The sequence below is a fragment of the Dendrobates tinctorius genome, unplaced genomic scaffold, assembly GCF_039654945.1.
Source record: "Dendrobates tinctorius isolate UK_male_01 unplaced genomic scaffold, ASM3965494v1 ptg000140l, whole genome shotgun sequence".
In the NCBI taxonomy this organism is placed as follows: Eukaryota; Metazoa; Chordata; class Amphibia; order Anura; family Dendrobatidae; genus Dendrobates; species Dendrobates tinctorius.
The window spans coordinates 20,620,559-20,639,048 of NW_027361808.1; the positions used below are offsets into that span (position 1 = coordinate 20,620,559).

Here is an 18,490-nt window from a genome sequence, read left to right on the forward strand (position 1 = left end):
AATATTCGAGCACGCCCAAGATACTCGTATAACACGTTACCCGAGGACGTTCGCTCATAAATACTGAACAACCATAACCTCTATATATAATGATTGAATCAAGGCATATTACATCATGGTATGTTCTTGTAATGGCCGAAAGATTTTGCATAAAATTCGCTGGATAACACACATGATCTTTCCAAGATTAGGTCATCCAGTCCTGGGCAATCCCTTTATGCACACTGTAATTTTCTGCATTGTGTATGCTGGTGAAGTACTGCTGATTTTGATTTTAGCTTTCTGTCTTCAGTTTATTCTTCTTTTCTCTGGTCCCCAGGAAAACTGGCAATTAAGGAAAGGTGTTGGTGACCCTAGTGAAGATGTGGAGTATGATGAAGAGCTTTATGTTGCTGGGAACATGGTCATTTGGAGCAAAGGGAGTAAAATGCATGCATCTGCAGTGTATAAAGCTTTTACAGTTGACAGCCCAGTCGTCCAGGTATGTTACAGTGATATTGTATCTAGCTTTGTGTAAAAATGTTATTGATCGGAGAGTCAAGGCTAGGCTCTCACACTTGCATTGGAGTTTCTATTAGGAGTCTGTGACATACTGCTCCTTTATTTTCTGTTGAAATGGTGGTCTTCTAAATGTAAACTAGTGATGAATGGGGGTCCATCTGACACCATTTGTATACATCATAAGACTGCATTTCCTGGAGAAGTTCATTTATCGGAACAGAAAATTGCCATGCCAAACATTAGTGTGAACCTAGCCTTAGATGTCTGAATTTGAGGGCTATAACTACATCTACTTTCCATAAGTAAATCTGGTGTATGTTCTGTTTTTACTTTGGTTGATTTGTGGGATATTTTTTGTTTTTATTCGTTAATGCTAAAATTTAAAACTGATCCAAAAGTTGAAATCTTTTAAATCTGATGCCAATTTTAGCAACATTAAAAACCCTTTGGTATCGGAGTAAGAAGCAGCTCAATAAACAGAAACCCACTGGCGCTCGACACTAAAATTTAGTTTTAGCCGCCTTGTTTGATTGACAGCTACCACCTGTTGTCAAGGAATACTAAAATAAAAACTATAAATAAAGAAGCCAAACGGCGCTCAAAACCAATAATAAATACATAAAATTGTGCCCATACAATTGTTCAAGGTCTGCATACGTCCATGGTATTAAACGTGCGGCCACTCGATGTAAAAAGGGGGCAGTTGCTTTCACCAGAGATGTGGTGTCAAAATAGAGTACAAATGGATGTAACAATAAAATGTATCAAAGATGCCACATACAAAGTTATACTGATGGTATTGCTTTGTATTGCTGGGTGCAATGCTTGCGGTCAGATGCCTGGAAAGTTTAATGAGATTGATATTTGGAAAGCTGGGTACAGTGCTCGCGGTCAGATGCCTGGAAAGCTGAATGTGATGGCTACTGGGAAAGCTGGGTGCAGTGCTCGCGGTCAGATGAATGGAAAGCTGGATGTGTGGTGAGGTGGCAAGACACCACGTACAAGATTCAGAATACGTTGAAGGGCTGTTTTTAGACAGTGATTATAATAAACAGGCGCTGCCCCGGCCGGTGGCAAGCGTGTGGGGAATCACTGCCGGTTAACCTGAGCGGTAAAGTACTGCTTCTAATTTGGGGTAGTGATGTCACTCCCGTATCTGTGGTCAGGTAGATAGAGGGTAGCTATGTACGGTCCTAGTCCAACGCGTTTCGGGAGCTAATGGCTTCTTTCATCAGGGATATTACAGCCCTAGTTTACTGAACTATTAAATACCATGGTCAAATGATCCAAATAGGCACGTGACCAGCACTGGAATTAGGGCAACTCCACAGAGGGAAGCAGTTAATTGTCCTATTAGGGTGCGGTTTGCTACAAATGAATAGAAGAGCGGTGGAGATCACCGTCTGATAAATGTGAAAAAAAATGTATACCGATAGTCACAAAATCTAATTTTAACAAATAGTCAGATGTCAGTAAGCACATTTGTCTTTTGTGTTTAGGCAGCTTGTAATCACTCTACAGTGAGGTCAGTTCTGTCATTATGTATCCATATGAGTAACCTGCCTGTTGTAGACACTTCCTAATTGAGATATAACTATTTGCATATTTTAAACACACAACTTTACTGTACTCACTCTTTCTGGGTTCATCTGAGTTTCTGCACTGACGTCACATCCATAGTGCTGTGGCCGATCAGCGAGCTTTACCGGCTGGTGCTGTCTGTTTGGTCTGACCCGCTGAGCTCACTGGTCGCAGTGCTATTGACATGATGTCCGTGCTCAAGACAATAGCAGATATTGGGAGCAGCAGTGGAAACTCAGCGCTGGCTAATGGGAAGGTGATTTTTTTTTTTTTTTTTTTTTTTTTAAATCAAACTGCAGTTGTGGAACATGGATTTACTGGAAGGGAAAATTCCTTTTAAACAATTTTCACATGTTGTACCTAATTTTTATTTTTCTTGCAGGCTCTCTGGTGTGACTTTACTGTAATTGGTAATAAATCAGAAAATGAAGAATGTAAGTTATAGCACAAAACCATAAATATTGATGTAGTGCATGTGTGTTAGCTCTTCTTGTTTAAAGTGTTGTCTATTAGTGATGAGTGAACGTGATCAGATAATGTGTTATCCAAGCATGCTCCAGTGCTAATCGACTGTCTTTGGCGTGCTCAAATAATATGTTCGAGTCCCCGCAACACAACCGCAACACATACAGGGATTTCCTAACCAACAGGCAATCCCTGTATGTGTTGCAGCTGTTGAACAGGCACGAGACATGCAGCTGTGGGGTCTCAAACATATTTTTCAAGCACGCCGAAGACACTGTTAGCCCTGGAGCATGCTTGAGTAATTTTTTATCCGACCACGTTCGCCCATCACTATTGTCTATCTTTCAGAATTGTGTTCCAAGCGTCTGCTACCGTTTCAGTAAAATAATTTCTGACGTTCTTCTGTTTTGTGTAGTATAGATAACAATTAAAAGTTTTTTTTGTTTTATTTTTAACAAAAAAGGCCTTATTTTAATACCGTGGACACCAGCAGTTTTTTTTATTTCTTCTGTTCAGGGTGCTGTCGTTGACTACATAGCACGATGCCTGGGTTATATATTCACTCGATTCTAGTGCAGCAGATGTTTCCACAACACAGATTGTTTCAGAAATGTCTCAGGGAAAATGTGTTACAATCATCTGAATGGGTTATAAATATGACACTGCGCTAAATGTAAGTATACATCACATGCTGTATATTTCCATTTAGCGCAGTCTCATATTTATATTTCTTTGTTCAGGTTTTTTATCTGTTTACACGACCAGGGGTGTATTTTTGTCACTTTGCTGATTTTGGTATTAGGCCGGGATCACACATGCGAGAAACACGGTCGAGTCTTGCATGTTAATACCCGGCACTCAGGAGCGGAGCGTGCAGCCGCATAGTAATACATGAGGTCGCATGCTCCGCTCCCGAGTGCTGGCGGCAGTGCCGGGTATTAACATGCGAGACTCGACCGTGTTTCTCGCATGTGTGATCCTGGCCTTACTCTTGGAGTCTGAACAAGCGCAGGTGTTTCCCTTTATTGACATCTGAATGGTTTGTCTCTTCCTCATAAAGACATTTCTGCTACAAATCTGCTTCATGTGAATATTCCCTAAGAGCTCTGGTCTATTCAGAGCTGCACTTGGGTTATATGTTCATGTACAGTGTTGCTCATCATTGTTGGCACCCTGTTATGAATGGGTCACCGAGGAGGAAAAAACAAAACAAGCTAAGTCACAGAAAACCAGAGAGGTTGGTAACTATGCAGATTGCAGATCCCTGATCCTAACCACACAACTAGCAGCAGCCGTGGAGCGTTCCTACGATGAACCTAGACGCTTCGTCACAGCCGGAGGACTAAATAAGCCTAAAGCAAGAAAAGGGCAAAACTAACTGCCCCAGAGCAGACCCCAAAGGAATAGACAGCCCCCACACATGTATTGACGGTGAAACAAGATGAAAACACAAACACAGGCAGGAAAATAGGCTGAACAAACGATGGGGCCCAAACTAACTAGATAGGAAAGGAAAGACACTGTCTGCAATCTGCCAAAAACCCTACAAAAATAATGTCCAACACTTCTGATAACAAAATTAACCCTGAAGTCACGACTTCTCCCACTATATCAGCACTCTGAAATATTCTGAGACAGAGCAAAAAGAGGCCAGTCTAATAAGGGACAAAAAGCAAATTGGCAAATACAGATAAATAAGAGTGGAAATTCAGCACAGCCACAAAAAACTGAATAGACCAACAAAATCAAGTGTGAACATTAGCAGAAAAACTTAGCTTGAGCTGACTGGAACAGAACTGAGAACCAAGACCTGACAAGCCAGAAGGAATCACCAGCACCAGTATAGGGCGTCGGCTGTCTTAATCCAGTCTGAGATTCCTGAGGTCCAATTGTCATCCTCCTTATCAGGTGGCAGATCACCACTGATTAAATCAGCCTCACTACCTCCTGTTACCTCCTTCCAGGCTCCCTCTGGTGAACTCACAACTTGTAGACCAGAAAATGAACTCACAACAGCACCCCTTCATTTTTTTCATAGACTGTACAATATCTTCAGAAATAAATAGAAATGTACAAACGTTATATCCTCAGGATTTTTTAATACATGGTGCAAAGTAATCCAATAATAAAACATTGTTATTCAACTTACATGTTGCAATTTGAAAGAAGAAACAGAATAAGCAGCATGTGCCGTATTAACTCCTTAGTGACAGAGCCAATTGGGTACTTAATGACCAAGTCAATTTTTACAATTCTGAAGAGAGAGAGAGGAAAGACTACCTGCAGTTATGTGCACACTCAAAATACTCTTCAGCATCATTTCTACCTGATGTGGTACCTCCGCACATATAGTTAGTTTTGTTTATACATTGCAGTGCACCTTAATTCATGTATATAATTTTTACAATTCTGACCACTGTCACTTTATGAAGTTATAGCTCTGGAACGCTTCAACGGATCCCGCTGATTCTGAGATCGTTTTTTTTTCGTGACATTTTGTACTTCATAGTGGTAAAATTTCTTTGCTATAATTTGCGTTTATTTATGAAAAACGGAAGTTTGGCAAAAATTTTGAAAATTTTGCAATTCTCAAACTTTTAATTTTTGTACCCTTTAATCAGAGAGGGATGTCAGACAAAATAATAAACATTTCCCACATGTCAACTTTACATCAGAATCAGTTATAAGGGTTAAAAGTTGACCAGCGATTTCTCATTTTTCCAACAAAATTTACAAAACCATTTTTCTCCTTCCCCTCATTGGGGGACACAGACCATGGGTGTTATGCTGCTGCCACTAGGAGGCTGACACTGTTGAGACAAGAGTTAGCTCCTCCTCAGCAGTATACACCCTCCTGCTGGCTCCCAGTGAACCAGCTCTTGCTTAGTGTCCATAGGAGGCACACTTGTCTGGTCTTCAGACCATTTATTTTATTTTTTTTAATTTTTTAATTTTTCACATGATGACAGGGGCAACGGAACCTTTCAAGGCGCCAATTTCCCCCAAACCAACAGGCGAGTACGTGCGAGAGTCCCTCCACGTATCCTTTCCTGCAACGTGGGATGCCTGAGCTGATTCAAGGGCGACGGGTCCTTCGAAGGGCACCGATCTCCCCGCACTGATATACGGACGAACACATGGAGTGTCGCCTTCATATCCCCCGCCGCAGCCAGGCCTACGCCGGACAACCAGCCTGTTCCCATCCTAAAGGATTGACCCCAGAGGCCTCATCTATGGTGTCCGAGCAGCCCCCACTGGATCACCACTGTTAAAGCGGATGATGCAAGGAGGCAGACGGTTCCTCTCCACCTCCCTGTCAAAGGAATCGTGGATGGAGAGTGCCCTCCACCGTCCAAGCAATGCTGCAGCTCACCTCAGCAACTGGCAACTGTGTAAGGAGTCCGAAACCCATGCCTATCCCCCTGCCAACAACTCCGGGCTCTGGAATTCCATAGGACCCGATACCCCGGTTCCGATAACACCTGCAGGATTCGGTGAGATTCGGGGGTTATTTTGTGGCAGGAGGGCCCGGTAGCGGCGTTGGATAGGTTGCTCTACCAGCGGGGACCGGAGAGGATTATAGAGGCTCCGCGGCAAAAATTTATTTCCCCAGACCTCCGGGTGCGCGTCTGCCTGAGCCAAACATTTAGCCCCAGGCTTTTCAACAGAGTAGGCCGCATCCTGGAAAGCTCCGCCTCCCCCTTCGCGCCCCCCCCCCCCCCCAATATACGCGCCTCTCGTTTGGAACTAGAAGCGCTCAAGCTCTCGGCGGCCATTTTACTCTATAGGCCGCATCCTCACAAGATCTGCCTCCATGGGTCGCCAGTCCACACCTCGTTTTCGGTGCTTCTCGTTTGTAACGAGAAGTGCTCATCAAGCTCTAGGTGGCCATATTTCTGGAGACTATCGCCCCTTCTGAAATTGTCCAGGGACTCCGGATGCAGCTCCTGCCCTGGAAACAGGGCCCTGGGGGGGATAGGCACCCGGCCTACTCCGCAAGGCTTTATTACTGCGCGCCTGCCTCTCAAGCTCCCCCGCCTTCTCAGCCTGGCCGCCGCTGCTGTCGTCCTCACTGCTGGCCGCGGCCGTCTCCAGCCGCCGTCCTGACTGCGGTCCTCTTCTGTGGCTGCGGTCGTCTCCATAAAACTGCAGATCCTGTACAGCACAGAGGTCCTAGGTAAAGGAGTCTCTTTCTCTGCAGTATCTCGGCCTTTTTTCCTCATAGCAAGGATGGCTGTTCTTCCTTCCCTTCCCTTCCCTTATCCAGTGACTTCCACTGACCAGTCAGTGCAGCCGCACCTGACAGTGGGCTATTGCGACCGGCCTGTCTGTTACCACCTGGCGCAGAATTATTAATTCTGCACAATCCCCAACGCAGTCTAGGATCCTCCACCGCCACTGTACTGACTCAGCGGAGAACTTTTTTTCACGGAGCTTCTGGATGGCGTCCTATATATATCTAAATATATTAGTCCTTCTCTACATGGGATCTGCTACTAACCCATACATGCCTATCCCTAAAGCATTCAGAATGGATAGTGGCCTCTGGGACAGAGTGCTTGCCTCGGCAGCACATACACTAGAAATGGTATGATACACTGCACAGGATGGCACACAGCGTTCCTCTAGGCAGTAGAGCTGTTAGCTCAGTGGTTAAGTTACTGGTTTATGGCAAATAATGCTTGTGTTAAAGCCCTTGGTTAAAGCTTCTCATGAGCCCTGTGACTCAGCCACTTACGAAGACTGGAAAGCATGTATTTGGAAGTCGCCTTGCTACACTTGTAAGGAGAGCTTTAAACTAGAACAACATGGGAAGGGAAGCAAAAGACCAGAAAAAGCCATACACCTGACAAATGCTATTGAGAACTCTGCTATTAGAAGTGGAAAGGAAGAACAAAGACAAAAGAATCTAATTAATAAAAATATTGAAGAAAGAGAAACCAATCACAAACTAAAATGTTTCTATACTAATGCACAATGCACAAAGCATGGGCAACAAACAAGGAGAATTGGAACTACTAACGCAAGAAAAGAAATATGATGTCATTGGAATCACTGAAACTTGGTGGGACAATACACATGATTGGAATAAAAGACTAGAAGGATACAACTTATTTGCAAGAAACAGACTTGATAAACGAGGAGGGGGTGTTGCATTGTATGTTAGAAACGCGTATATCTGCACAGAGATTGAAGCTTCAGAGACTGGGAGTTCTGTGGAAACTGTTTGGGTAAGAATACAAGGACAGAACAATGGAAAGGACACCATTGTAGGAATTTACTACAGGCCGCCTGAGCAAGCTGAAGATATGGATGAACTCTTTATGCATCAAATGGCCAAGTTCTCCAAAAAATATGACATAATTGTCATGGGAGATTTCAACTATCCAGACATTTGTTGGGAATCTCTCTCAGGCAAAACTAACAGGTCAAGGAAATTCTTATCCTCTCTTGCTGACTTTATCTTCCAAAAGGTAGGGGAGAAAACAAGGGGAACTGCTACCTTGGATCTAATCCTTATAAACAGGGAGGAAATGGTTGAGGAGGTAAAAGTGGCTGGGACCCGAGGAGGTAAAAGTGGCTGGGACCCTAGGAGGTAGCGACCATGCTATTTTAGAATTTTGGATAACTAGAGGCGGAAGACCTGTGAAGACTCAGACGTCAAGGTTAGATTTCAGAAAGGCAGATTTTAAGGGATTCAGAAAGAGAATTGGAGGGATCCAATGGCTGGATATCCTTAAAGACAAAAATGTCCAGGAAGGATGGGAAATCTTGAAAAATGAAATTCTCAAAGCACAGTTGTTAACAATTCCGAAAAGAGGGAAGAATAGGAAGCATTTAAGGAAACCAGGATGGATTAACACAGAACTTTAGCACATGCTAAAAAGGAAGAAAAAAATGTTTATAAAATGTAAAGAGGGAGGCATATCTAAAGAAGAATATAATGCTGTCTGCAGAACCTGCAGGGCACAAATCAAATTATCTAAAGCTGAAAATGAATTGAGGCTTGCAAGAGATGTCAAAAGCAATAATAAAGGATTTTGGGGATATGTCAAAAGTAAAAGAAAAGTAAAAGATGCTATAGGATTTTTACAGGATGAAAATGATGAAATGGTAAGACAGGATGTTGAGAAGGCTTAACTTTTAAATTCCTATTTTGCACCTGTTTTCTCTCAGAAAGGAAATGTAACATCAGCTGTTCTTCACTGTCCTATTAAGGGAATAGAAGAATCCAGGATATCTATAAACAGATAGTGAGGAAACACTTAGCTAACCTAAATGAATTCAAGTCTCCAGGTCCAGATGAATTACAACCCAGAGTACTGAAGGAGATAGCAGAAGAAATTTTTGAACCCCTCTCCATAATCTTTAAAAATTCTTGGAGAACAGGAGAAGTGCCAGAAGACTGGAGAAGAGCAAATGTTGTTCCTATCTTCAAAAAGGGGAAGAAGGTGGACCCAGGCAACTATAGGCCGGTGAGTCTGACTTCTATACCAGGAAAGATCTTTGAACAAATTATTAAACAACATGTATGTCAATACCTGGATAAGAATGAAGTGATTAAACAGAGTCAGCATGGGTTTGTAACTAATAAGTCATGTCAGACTAACTTAATTTCCTTCTATGACGGTATCACTGATTGGGTGGATCAAGGAAATGCTGTATAGTATATCTTGACTTCAGCAAAGCATTTTACAAAGTCTCTCATACAATCCTTATTGAAAAAATGACTAAGCATGGAATGGACAAGGCAACTGTTAGGTGCATTCATAACTGGCTTGGTGATCGGACCCAGAGAGTGGTCGTAAATGGCTGCACATCCAGTTGGAAGAATGTCTCAAGTGGGGTACCACAGGGCTCTGTCCTGGGCCCTGTATTGTTCAACATCTTTATCAATGATTTAGATGAAGGAATTGAGGGTAAACTGATTAAATTTGCTGATGACACAAAGCTGGGAGGGATAGCTAATACTAGAGAAGAGAGAGGATTCAAAAAGATTTAAATAAACTGGAGAAGTGGGCAGCAACTAACAGAATGGTTTTTAACAGGGAGAAATGCAAAGTACTACATCTGGGCAATAAAAATGAAAAAAGCATATACAGAATGGGAGGAATAGGGCTTAGTGACAGCACATGTGAAAAAGACTTGGGTATACTAATAGATCACAGACTGAATATGAGTCAACAATGTGATGCAGCAGCAAGAAAAGGCAAATGCAATTCTAGGATGTATTAACAGAAGCATACAGTCTAGATCACGTGAAGTCATTATTTCACTCTACTCCTCTTTGGTCAGACCTCATCTGGAATATTGTGTCCAGTTTTGGGCACCACATTTTAAAAAAGACATCAACAAACTGGAGCAAGTTCAGAAAAGAGCGACCAGAATGGTGACCGGTCTGCAAACCCTGTCTTATGAGGAAAGGTTGCAGGATTTGGGATTGTTTAGTTTGCAAAAGAGAAGACTGAGAGGAGACTTAATAGCTGTCTACAAATAATTAAAGGGCTGTCACATTGTAGAAGGATCAACTTTATTCTCATTTGCACAAGGAAAGACTAGAAGCAATGGGATGAAACTGAATGGGAGGAGACACAGATTAGATATTAGAAAAAACTTTTTGACAGTTAGAGTGATCAATGAGTGGAACAGGCTGCCACGAGAAGTGGTGAGTTCTCCTTCAATGGAAGTCTTCAAACAGAGGCTGGACAGGCATCTGACTGGGATGATTTAGCGAATCCTGCTTTGAGCAGGGGGTTGGACCAGATGGCCCAGGAGGTCCCTTCCAACTCTACGATTCTATGAGTCCAACATACGTAGCCCCCCTAAGTGGGCTTCGTCACTGTCGCAATCCATGGCTTCTCTGGCCAAAGAGATTTAACACTTCTGTGACGCCTCTGCGGATCCTAGCTTTCGCAAGATCGGCAAGGATGGATTCTTTCCTACACAGGAGCTGTCAGCTGGCAGGGGCCGCAAGCTATCGAGAAACGTACAGGCGTCTAGATATCGGATTCGTAGTAGTTACCCGATCATTCGTGTTTTTTCGCTCCAGTGAGTCTATTATCTCACTCCACAGGTTTGCTGCTTATGTTGAGCATAAACTAGATCCTTATCTTGATCAGAGTTTCGGAAGATACCGAAATTGTTTCCTAAAAAAAGTCAACCAGACAAGGACTCCGGTCCTGTACCGGATCACTCAGCATCCTGTTATGCCCTGAAGGGGCGTTTATCATTCATCCGGAGATTTGTGTTATAGTCAACTGGCTCAGGAATCGATGGGTCACATAACTCACTGTGAAAGGCCTCTGGGAGGGAGGCCTCCCCCTTGAGCTGAACCTCCCGTCCTAGCCCGCCAGCACTTCGACTGGCATCTAGAACCTTTTTATCCTGGCCGGATAGATCATCAATTAGGGTGTGTGCACACGCTGCGGATTCTGCTGTGGTTCCCTAGCGGATTTGGCCGCTGCGGATCCGCAGCAGTGTTTGCTGTGGTGTACAGTACCATAATATCCTATGGATATTAAAAACCGCAGTGCAGACTGTGCAGATTTTTCCGTGCGGTTTTCCTGCGGTTTCTAAACAGCAGAAAGAATTGACATGTCAATTCTTTCTGCGGATTCTTCTGCGGTTTGCCATCTCCTCCATTGTGGAGATGAAAAACCGCAGGGCAAAACCTGCGGTTTTACCTGCGGATTTTACAAAATCCGCGCGGCCAAATCCGCACTCCAATCCGCAGCGTGTGCACATACCCTTAACAGCCCTCGGTCCGTCAGATGGAGTATCTGTGGCTCCGTCCTGTAGACCTCGGAACAGCGCTTTTCCCTCTTTGAATATGGCTATGGTATCAGCCATACCACCTCCATCAGTAGGGCATTAGGGTTCAGATAATAGGTAAGTGGACTGCGCCCAACAGGGTCCCTAACCTTTTTCTTACTATAGGCCCATGCACCAATGTAAGGATCCTCCTATTGAAGTTCGGATTTGTGGGACGTAGGTCTCTGACATTTCCCGCTCAATGATTCTTGGCGTTATTCTCTGGTACCGCCAATATAGATGGCGCCTATGTTGGGGCACTCAGGCTGTTTTTCAGCTGTTCGCATTGAGCGGGCATGAGACCAGGGTCTTCTGGATACAGGATTGTTTGTTTTCCCTTACGTCCTCCAAAAATTTAGGCGCCAGGACAAATCTTCTTTACGGTTCATGTACTCACCCCGTCAAGATGGCATCTTTGGTCTGTTTTTCTATAAGCTGGTCAAGCAGTTTGGCCTAGAAAACCTTTCCTGTCAGCCGCTGGTGCGGCCTGTTCTCGCGGGTCTGATAGCCCTCAGGACTGGTCATTGAGATCCTTCTTTCAAAACAATGAAAAATCTTTCTCTCTAGCCAATGACTAGTGGCTGACTGGTTACGCCAGCCTCCCTGACGGGACAACAGTCTCTCTTGCCATCTCCCCTTTTTCTTCAGAGACGCAGGTCAGCCTTGGAGTCAAGTCTTCAGGAGATGTTCTAGTAATCCGAGCATTCTCGTTAGCAGCAGTTCCATTATCTTCTTCGGGGTCTCCCCATCCGAATTCATAGTATTACGCCAAAGTTACGGCGTAAGACATGCTTTAGACGGGTACCCGCAGCGGAACGGCCTTGCGCGACGTAGCCCCCCTCCGTATCCTATAATGGGCAGGTGTATCTCTCGGTTATTCCGTGCTTTTAGTTTTTTGTCTGTCTTCACTTCCGTCGGTCATCAGAAAGGCGAAGGTAAAGGGGGTTGTTTCTTTCCAGTAATCCCAGTTGAATTCACTTATATCGAGAACGTGGTGCATGAAGATTTCTACTGGTCGTTGCCACCATCTTCAGGCGTCTATCAGATATGCTTCACTGTTCTCCGAATTGTCACCGGAAAACACGGGTCTGGTGTTTATCTGGTTCGTCTCTGGTAACCTAAGCTCTATCTTCGTTTTTTTTCTTCTTTTTTTCCTCTGGTGTTTCCTCCACATGATGGTGCTTCGAGGCCTTAGGTCGCACCAGTGTTGGACTTGGGTGCCAAGGGCCCACCAGTAACATTGACTTTGGGGGCCCACTTTTCACCTGCATACAAATATTACATGACCCTCATTCACAAATGTACCTACTGTATATCTCTCTATAATAAGAAACTGGGTAGTTTAGTTAATGAATGATATGCTGTTGTTTCTGTACAGAAGAATCAAGTGAATTATGACAAGTACTGCCCATACAGTAAGCATTGGGGGCCTAGATTGGCACAGGGGCCAGTCCGAGCCTGGGTCGCACCCATCACTGCACCTGAACGCTTTCTTGCGCATGGTGCAGGGATCGCGGACGTCGTCTTTGTCTTTACCGTCCTTTTTTTTCCCTCAGTTTAAATTGTCTCCACGCTGTCTTGGAATTGAGTTTTTGGCACTCAGCTCCTTCAAAGGACAGAGTTTGGCTCTATTTGTCTCTACTCCAGCGAAAAATTGCCCCTGAGATGTACAGTATGTTAGAAGCCCGGGATGTTAAATCGGGCCTGGGTGCGCTTTATCAGACGACTTTCGAGGTGTCACAGGACGCCTAGTTGGGAGTTCTGTCTTAGAAGGTCGACCTTCTTGTCGGAACTGACAGTTCTATGCTGGTGAGCTTTTTTGGTTGTTCTCCTTTTCTGCCTTTCCGCCAGAACACGACGGTCACGAGACCGCTGTTTCATCTTCCTATTTTGGCGATGAATTCTTCTTTGCCTCTTTTGGGCTCGGCACTCGTACATTGAGTGCATAAATCTATGCACACCCTGCATGCCTAAGGGCTCTCAAGACGTACGTTCTGTAGTCGGCTCCCTCCTGTAAGCCACTTCAGAGCCACAATAGCTAGGGAAATCCTATCGGCTACTCAAGAGTAATTCGCGCCAGAAGTGTGTCCATCCCGGTAGGGTTTATGGGTTTTCAGCGCATGGTCTGAGAGAAACGCTCTGCATGCACCAACGGCTCTCAGAACGTATGTCCTGACGTCGACTGTCTCCTGAAGACCTCTTCAGGGCCACAATAACCAAGGAAATTTTGCTCTGCTATGCCGAAGTTATACCACATCAAAAGCGTGCCCATCCCAGCAGGGGATGAGGCATATTGGGACAGATTCTTCTGAGTCATCCGGTTTTTGCATGCAGACAGAACATGTTCACAGGGCTGCAAGGCTGTGATTTAGTTCTGCCTGTACGCATCTTCGAAGCAACAGTCACACTCTGACTTCCGCGAGCATGGGCCTTCGCAGATGTACTCTGTAAGAGATGGTAGTACATCTTTACACAGTCAGTATGAGATTCTCTGTTACATTGTTCCGCACCCATGGACTGCTTCGGGACATTCCATGGTCTGTTCCCCAATGAGGTGAAAGGAGAAATAGGGATTTTTGTGTACTCGCCGTAAAATCCTTTTCCCCGAGACTCTCATTGGGGGACACAGCACCCACCCTGAGTGGTCTATCGACTTCTGCTTGTCCGCTTCACTCGATGTGGTGCTCGCTAATACTATGTGAATGATCGTACTCTGATATGTTAATTATCTCCTACTGCTTTTGCACCAAACTGGTTCACTGGGAGCCAGCAGGAGGGTGTATACTGCGGAGGAGGAGTTAACACTTTTTTTGTCTCAACTTAGTGTCAGCCTCCTAGTGGCAGCAGCATAACACCCGTGGTCTGTGTCCCCCAATGAGCGTCTCGGAGAAAAGAATTTTACGATGAGTACACAAAAATCCCTTTTTTTTTTTTTTTTTTTTTTTTTTTTTTAGGGACCACCTCCTTTTGAAGTAAGTTTGGAGGGTCAGTATAACAGAAAATACCCCAAAGTGACACCATTGTAAAAACTGCACCCCTCAAGGTGTGCAAAACCACATTCAAGAAGTTTATTATCCCTTCAAGTGCTTCACGAGAACTAAAGCAATGTGGAAGGGAAAATTGAACATTTTACTTTGCACAAAAATTTTTTACTTTGGAACCAAATTTTTTTTTATTTTATTTTCTCAAGAGTATCAGGAGAAAATGGACCACAAAATTTGTTGTGCAATTTCTCCTGAGCACGCAAATACCCTGTATGTGGGGGAAAGCCACTGTTTGGGTGCATGGCGATGCTCAGAAGGGAGAGAGCACCGTCTGCCTTTTTCAATGCTAAATTGGCTGGAATCAATGGCGACGTCATGTCACATTTGGAGATCCCCTGATGTGCGTAAACAGTGGAACACCCCCAATGCTAACAGTGCTAACTCTGACCCTAACCCCAACACACCCCTAACTCTAATTCCAACCCTTATCGGGGGACCACATTTCTCTCTCCTCTAATGTGCGATCACATCAGAGGAGAGAGACGTTAAATGGGACATCTGCCTTTTTTTTTTTTTTTTTTTTTTTTCCCACTTGCGGTCGCCGAGACCCTGGAGAATTTCTGACTCTAGGGGAGGGGGGATGCTATACACTTATTTGCTGCAGTTAAAAGGCATATCGGCGGTCGTTAAGGGCTTAAAGGCACCCCCAATTTAATACTTGGCTGCACAGCCTTTGGATTTGAAGACAGTCTCCAAACATTTCTTGTAGCCATCTATAAGCTTCTTGCACTTCTCAGCTGTGATTTTCTCACACTCTTCCTTTGCAGTTTGTTTAAGCTCTTGAATGTTTTTGTCCCAATGGCAGATTTCAGCTCACCCCAAAGATTTTCATTGCGATTGAGTTCAGGACTCATTGCTGGACATTTTAAGACAGTTCATTGTTTCTTTTTCAACCAGTACTTTTAGATGTGTGCTTTGGGTCATTGTCTTTTTGGAGGACCCATGATCTTCGACTCATGCCAAGTTTTCTTACATTGGGTAGGACATTTTCATCTGAAATCTTTTCTTGAGTTTTGTGATATGGTCAAGGCCTCCTATACCAGACGCAGCAAAGCAAACCCACAGCATTATGGATCCTCCATTATGCTTAACTGTTGGTAGGGTGTTCTTTTTCTTATAAGCTTCATTGCACCGTCTGTAAAAAAAACAAACTGTTGCTTTGCATTGCCAAAAAGCTCTATTTTTGTTTCATCTATCCACAGAACATTATCCCAGAAGGATTGGGGTTTGTTAAGGTACAATAATTTCTTCCTTGGCCTTTTCCCATAAAGCTCTGCTTGGTTTAGTGTACAGCGTATGGTAATTGTTGATCTCATGACTGTTCCAGGTTGGCCTTCAGGTCTTTGGAAGTTTTTCATGGTGTTTTTTTTCACCATTTGCACCAACCTTTGAAGACCTCTCTTCAATTTTGCTCTTTCCCCCACGTCCAGGGAGGTTTTACGGTTCTATGTTTGGCAAACTTCTTAACAACATTGCGCGCTGTTGAAACTGGGATACCAAGGTCCTTGTAGATGGAAATCTTGTGTTTGCTAATAGCAGTTCTGATTTCCTCAGACAGCTCATTTTGTCTTCACTATTGTGACAAAGGAGCAGGGCCTACCTACCATGTGGCTTTAAAAAAAAAAAAAAAAGAAACACTGAAGTCATCATTCATTGGCTAATTCATGTCACATGGGCACCGACAAACACAGGTGATTCTCTTTAATGATTTACCACAGTTGAGTCAAAATGTGTTTCCATACTAATGTAATGGGTGCCAATACCAGTGTCACAGCGAGGTTTAGGTTTTTCTATTTTTCCCTCCCATTGTTTTTGTTCAGGAGAAATTCTATATTATGTGCTTGAACTTCATGGGTGCAAACAACGAGAAGCAGGACTGTATAACACTGCCTGGACTCGTAGAGAGAGACTGTGGCTTTCCCAGTTCTTGTCCCCTATTAGTTGTAAAAACAAAACAAAAAAAACAATCAACTAATGAACTCCTCCACTTTACAGTGAAGAGATGTCAGTGGAAAATGCAAGCAGTGCAATGTGAGGGTCACAATGTTAGGCCAATGTGCCTTCTTCTAACTCTATCTTGTACTTTTTCTTAGGTGAAGATAAAGTAGAGAAATGTATCTGTATCCTGCAACGCTCCTGTATCAATGTCCACAACACGGAAGGGAAAGATTATATCGCCCCACTGCCTTTTCAGGTAGTAGAAATATTTTCTGTACTTAGATAAATTAATTTTCCGGTCTATATATTTCTAGTATGCATTTATAATTAAGTGATGTGATTGCTATAAAAGGTATATACTAACTATGGCAGATTCCGTGATTTCAAGGGTACAAAGTTGCTCTAAAGAGAACCTTTTGTCTGTTTTATGCTGCCCCAAAGCAAGTTATTGCAGCCATGTATGTTTTACTCGGGAATGCCACAACTTCAGATAAAACATGGGTATAATACAAGATCACTCTGGCGCTTAACTAAATACAATTTTGTTGAAAAGCTGCTGGCACCCTGGCAGGTAATGTGTGCAGCCCTGCCTGAAAAACTATCAGCACAAAAATAACAAACTTGGCTGCCGCGCTAATAACAAATTGGGACTGCTGCTTAAATTTGAATGAACCTCCGTGCAGTGTGACTGATGTACAGGAAATGGCACTTACTACACTGTGTGCAGAATTATTAGGCAAATGAGTATTTTGATCACCGCATCCTTTTTATACATGTCCTAGTGCAAGCTGTATAGGCTTGAAAGCCAACTGCCAATTATGTAAATCAGGTGATTTGCATCTCTGTAATGAGGAGGGGTGTGGTCTAATGACATCAACATCCATATAAGGTGTGCTTAATTATTAGGCCACTTCCTTTCCTTTGGCCAAATGGGTCAGAAGAAAGCTTTGACTGACTCTGAAAAGTCAAAAATTGAGATGTCTTGCAGAGGGATGCAGCAGTCTTGAAATTGCCAAACTTTTGAAGCATGATCACCGAACAATCAAGCGTTTCATTGCAAATAGCCAACAGGGTCGCAAGAAGCGTGTTGATAAAAAAAAAAAAGGCGCAAAATGACTGCCTATGAATTGAGGAAAATCAAGCGTGAAGTTGCCAAGATGCCATTTGCCACCAGTTTTTCCATATTTCAGAGCTGCAACATTACTGGAGTATCAAAAAGCACAAGGTGTGCCATTCTCAGAGACATGGCCAAGGTAAGGAAGGCTGAAAAACACCCACCTTTGAACAAGAAACATAAGAGAAAACGTCAAGACTTGGCCAAGAAACATCTTAAGACTGATTTTTCCAAGGTTTTATGGACTGATGAAATGAGTGACTCTTGATGGGCCAGATGGATGGTCCCAAGGCTGGATCAGTAAAGGGCAGAGAGCTCCGCTCCAACTCAGACACCAGCAAGGTGGAGGTGGAGTACTGGTATGGGCTGGTATCATCAAAGATGAACTTGTGGGACCTTTTTGGGTTGAGGATGGAGTGAAGCTCAACTCCCAGACCTACTGCCAGTTTCTGGAAGACACCTTCTTCAAGCAGTGGTACAGGAAGAAGTTGGTATCGTTCAAGAAAAGCATGACTTTCATGCAGGACAATGCTCCATCACATGCATCCAAATACTCCACAGCGTGGCTGGCCAGTAAAGGTCTAAAATAAGAAAAAATGGCATGGCCCCCTTGTTCACCTGATCTGAACCCCATAGAGAACCTGTGGTCCCTCATAAAATGTGAGATCTACAAGGAGGGAAAACAGAAGACACCTCTCGGAACAGTGTCAGGGAGGCTGTGGTGGCTGCTGCACGCAATGTTGATCGTAAACAGATCAAGCAACTGACAGAATCTATGGATGGAAGGCTTTTGAGTGTCATTGTAAAGAAAGGTGGCTATATTGGTCACTGATTTTTTTTATTGATTTTTTTGTTTTTTTTTGTTTTGTTTTTTTTTGTTTCTGAATGTCAAATGTATATTTCTAAATTGTGTTATATTGGTTTACCTGGTGAAAATAAACAAGTGAGATGTTTTGGTTTTCATTAAGTTGCCTAATAATTCTGCACAGTAATAGTTACCTGGAAAAAAACAGCCAAATCTAAAAAAAAAAAACCC

The 18,490-nt window shown here is 43.5% G+C and overlaps 1 protein-coding gene across 2 annotated transcripts in view; it reads left to right on the top strand.

Moving 5' to 3' along the window:
* LOC141049051 (anaphase-promoting complex subunit 1-like) overlaps window positions 1-18,490 on the top strand; it is a 272,962-nt gene that overhangs the window by 14,560 nt on the left and 239,912 nt on the right. For both annotated transcript variants that reach the window (XM_073545167.1, XM_073545166.1), the window contains exons 2-4: window positions 320-481; window positions 2,465-2,516; window positions 16,496-16,596. In XM_073545167.1, coding sequence (XP_073401268.1) covers window positions 320-481; window positions 2,465-2,516; window positions 16,496-16,596 — 315 coding nt within the window. The remainder of the gene's footprint in view (window positions 1-319; window positions 482-2,464; window positions 2,517-16,495; window positions 16,597-18,490) is intronic.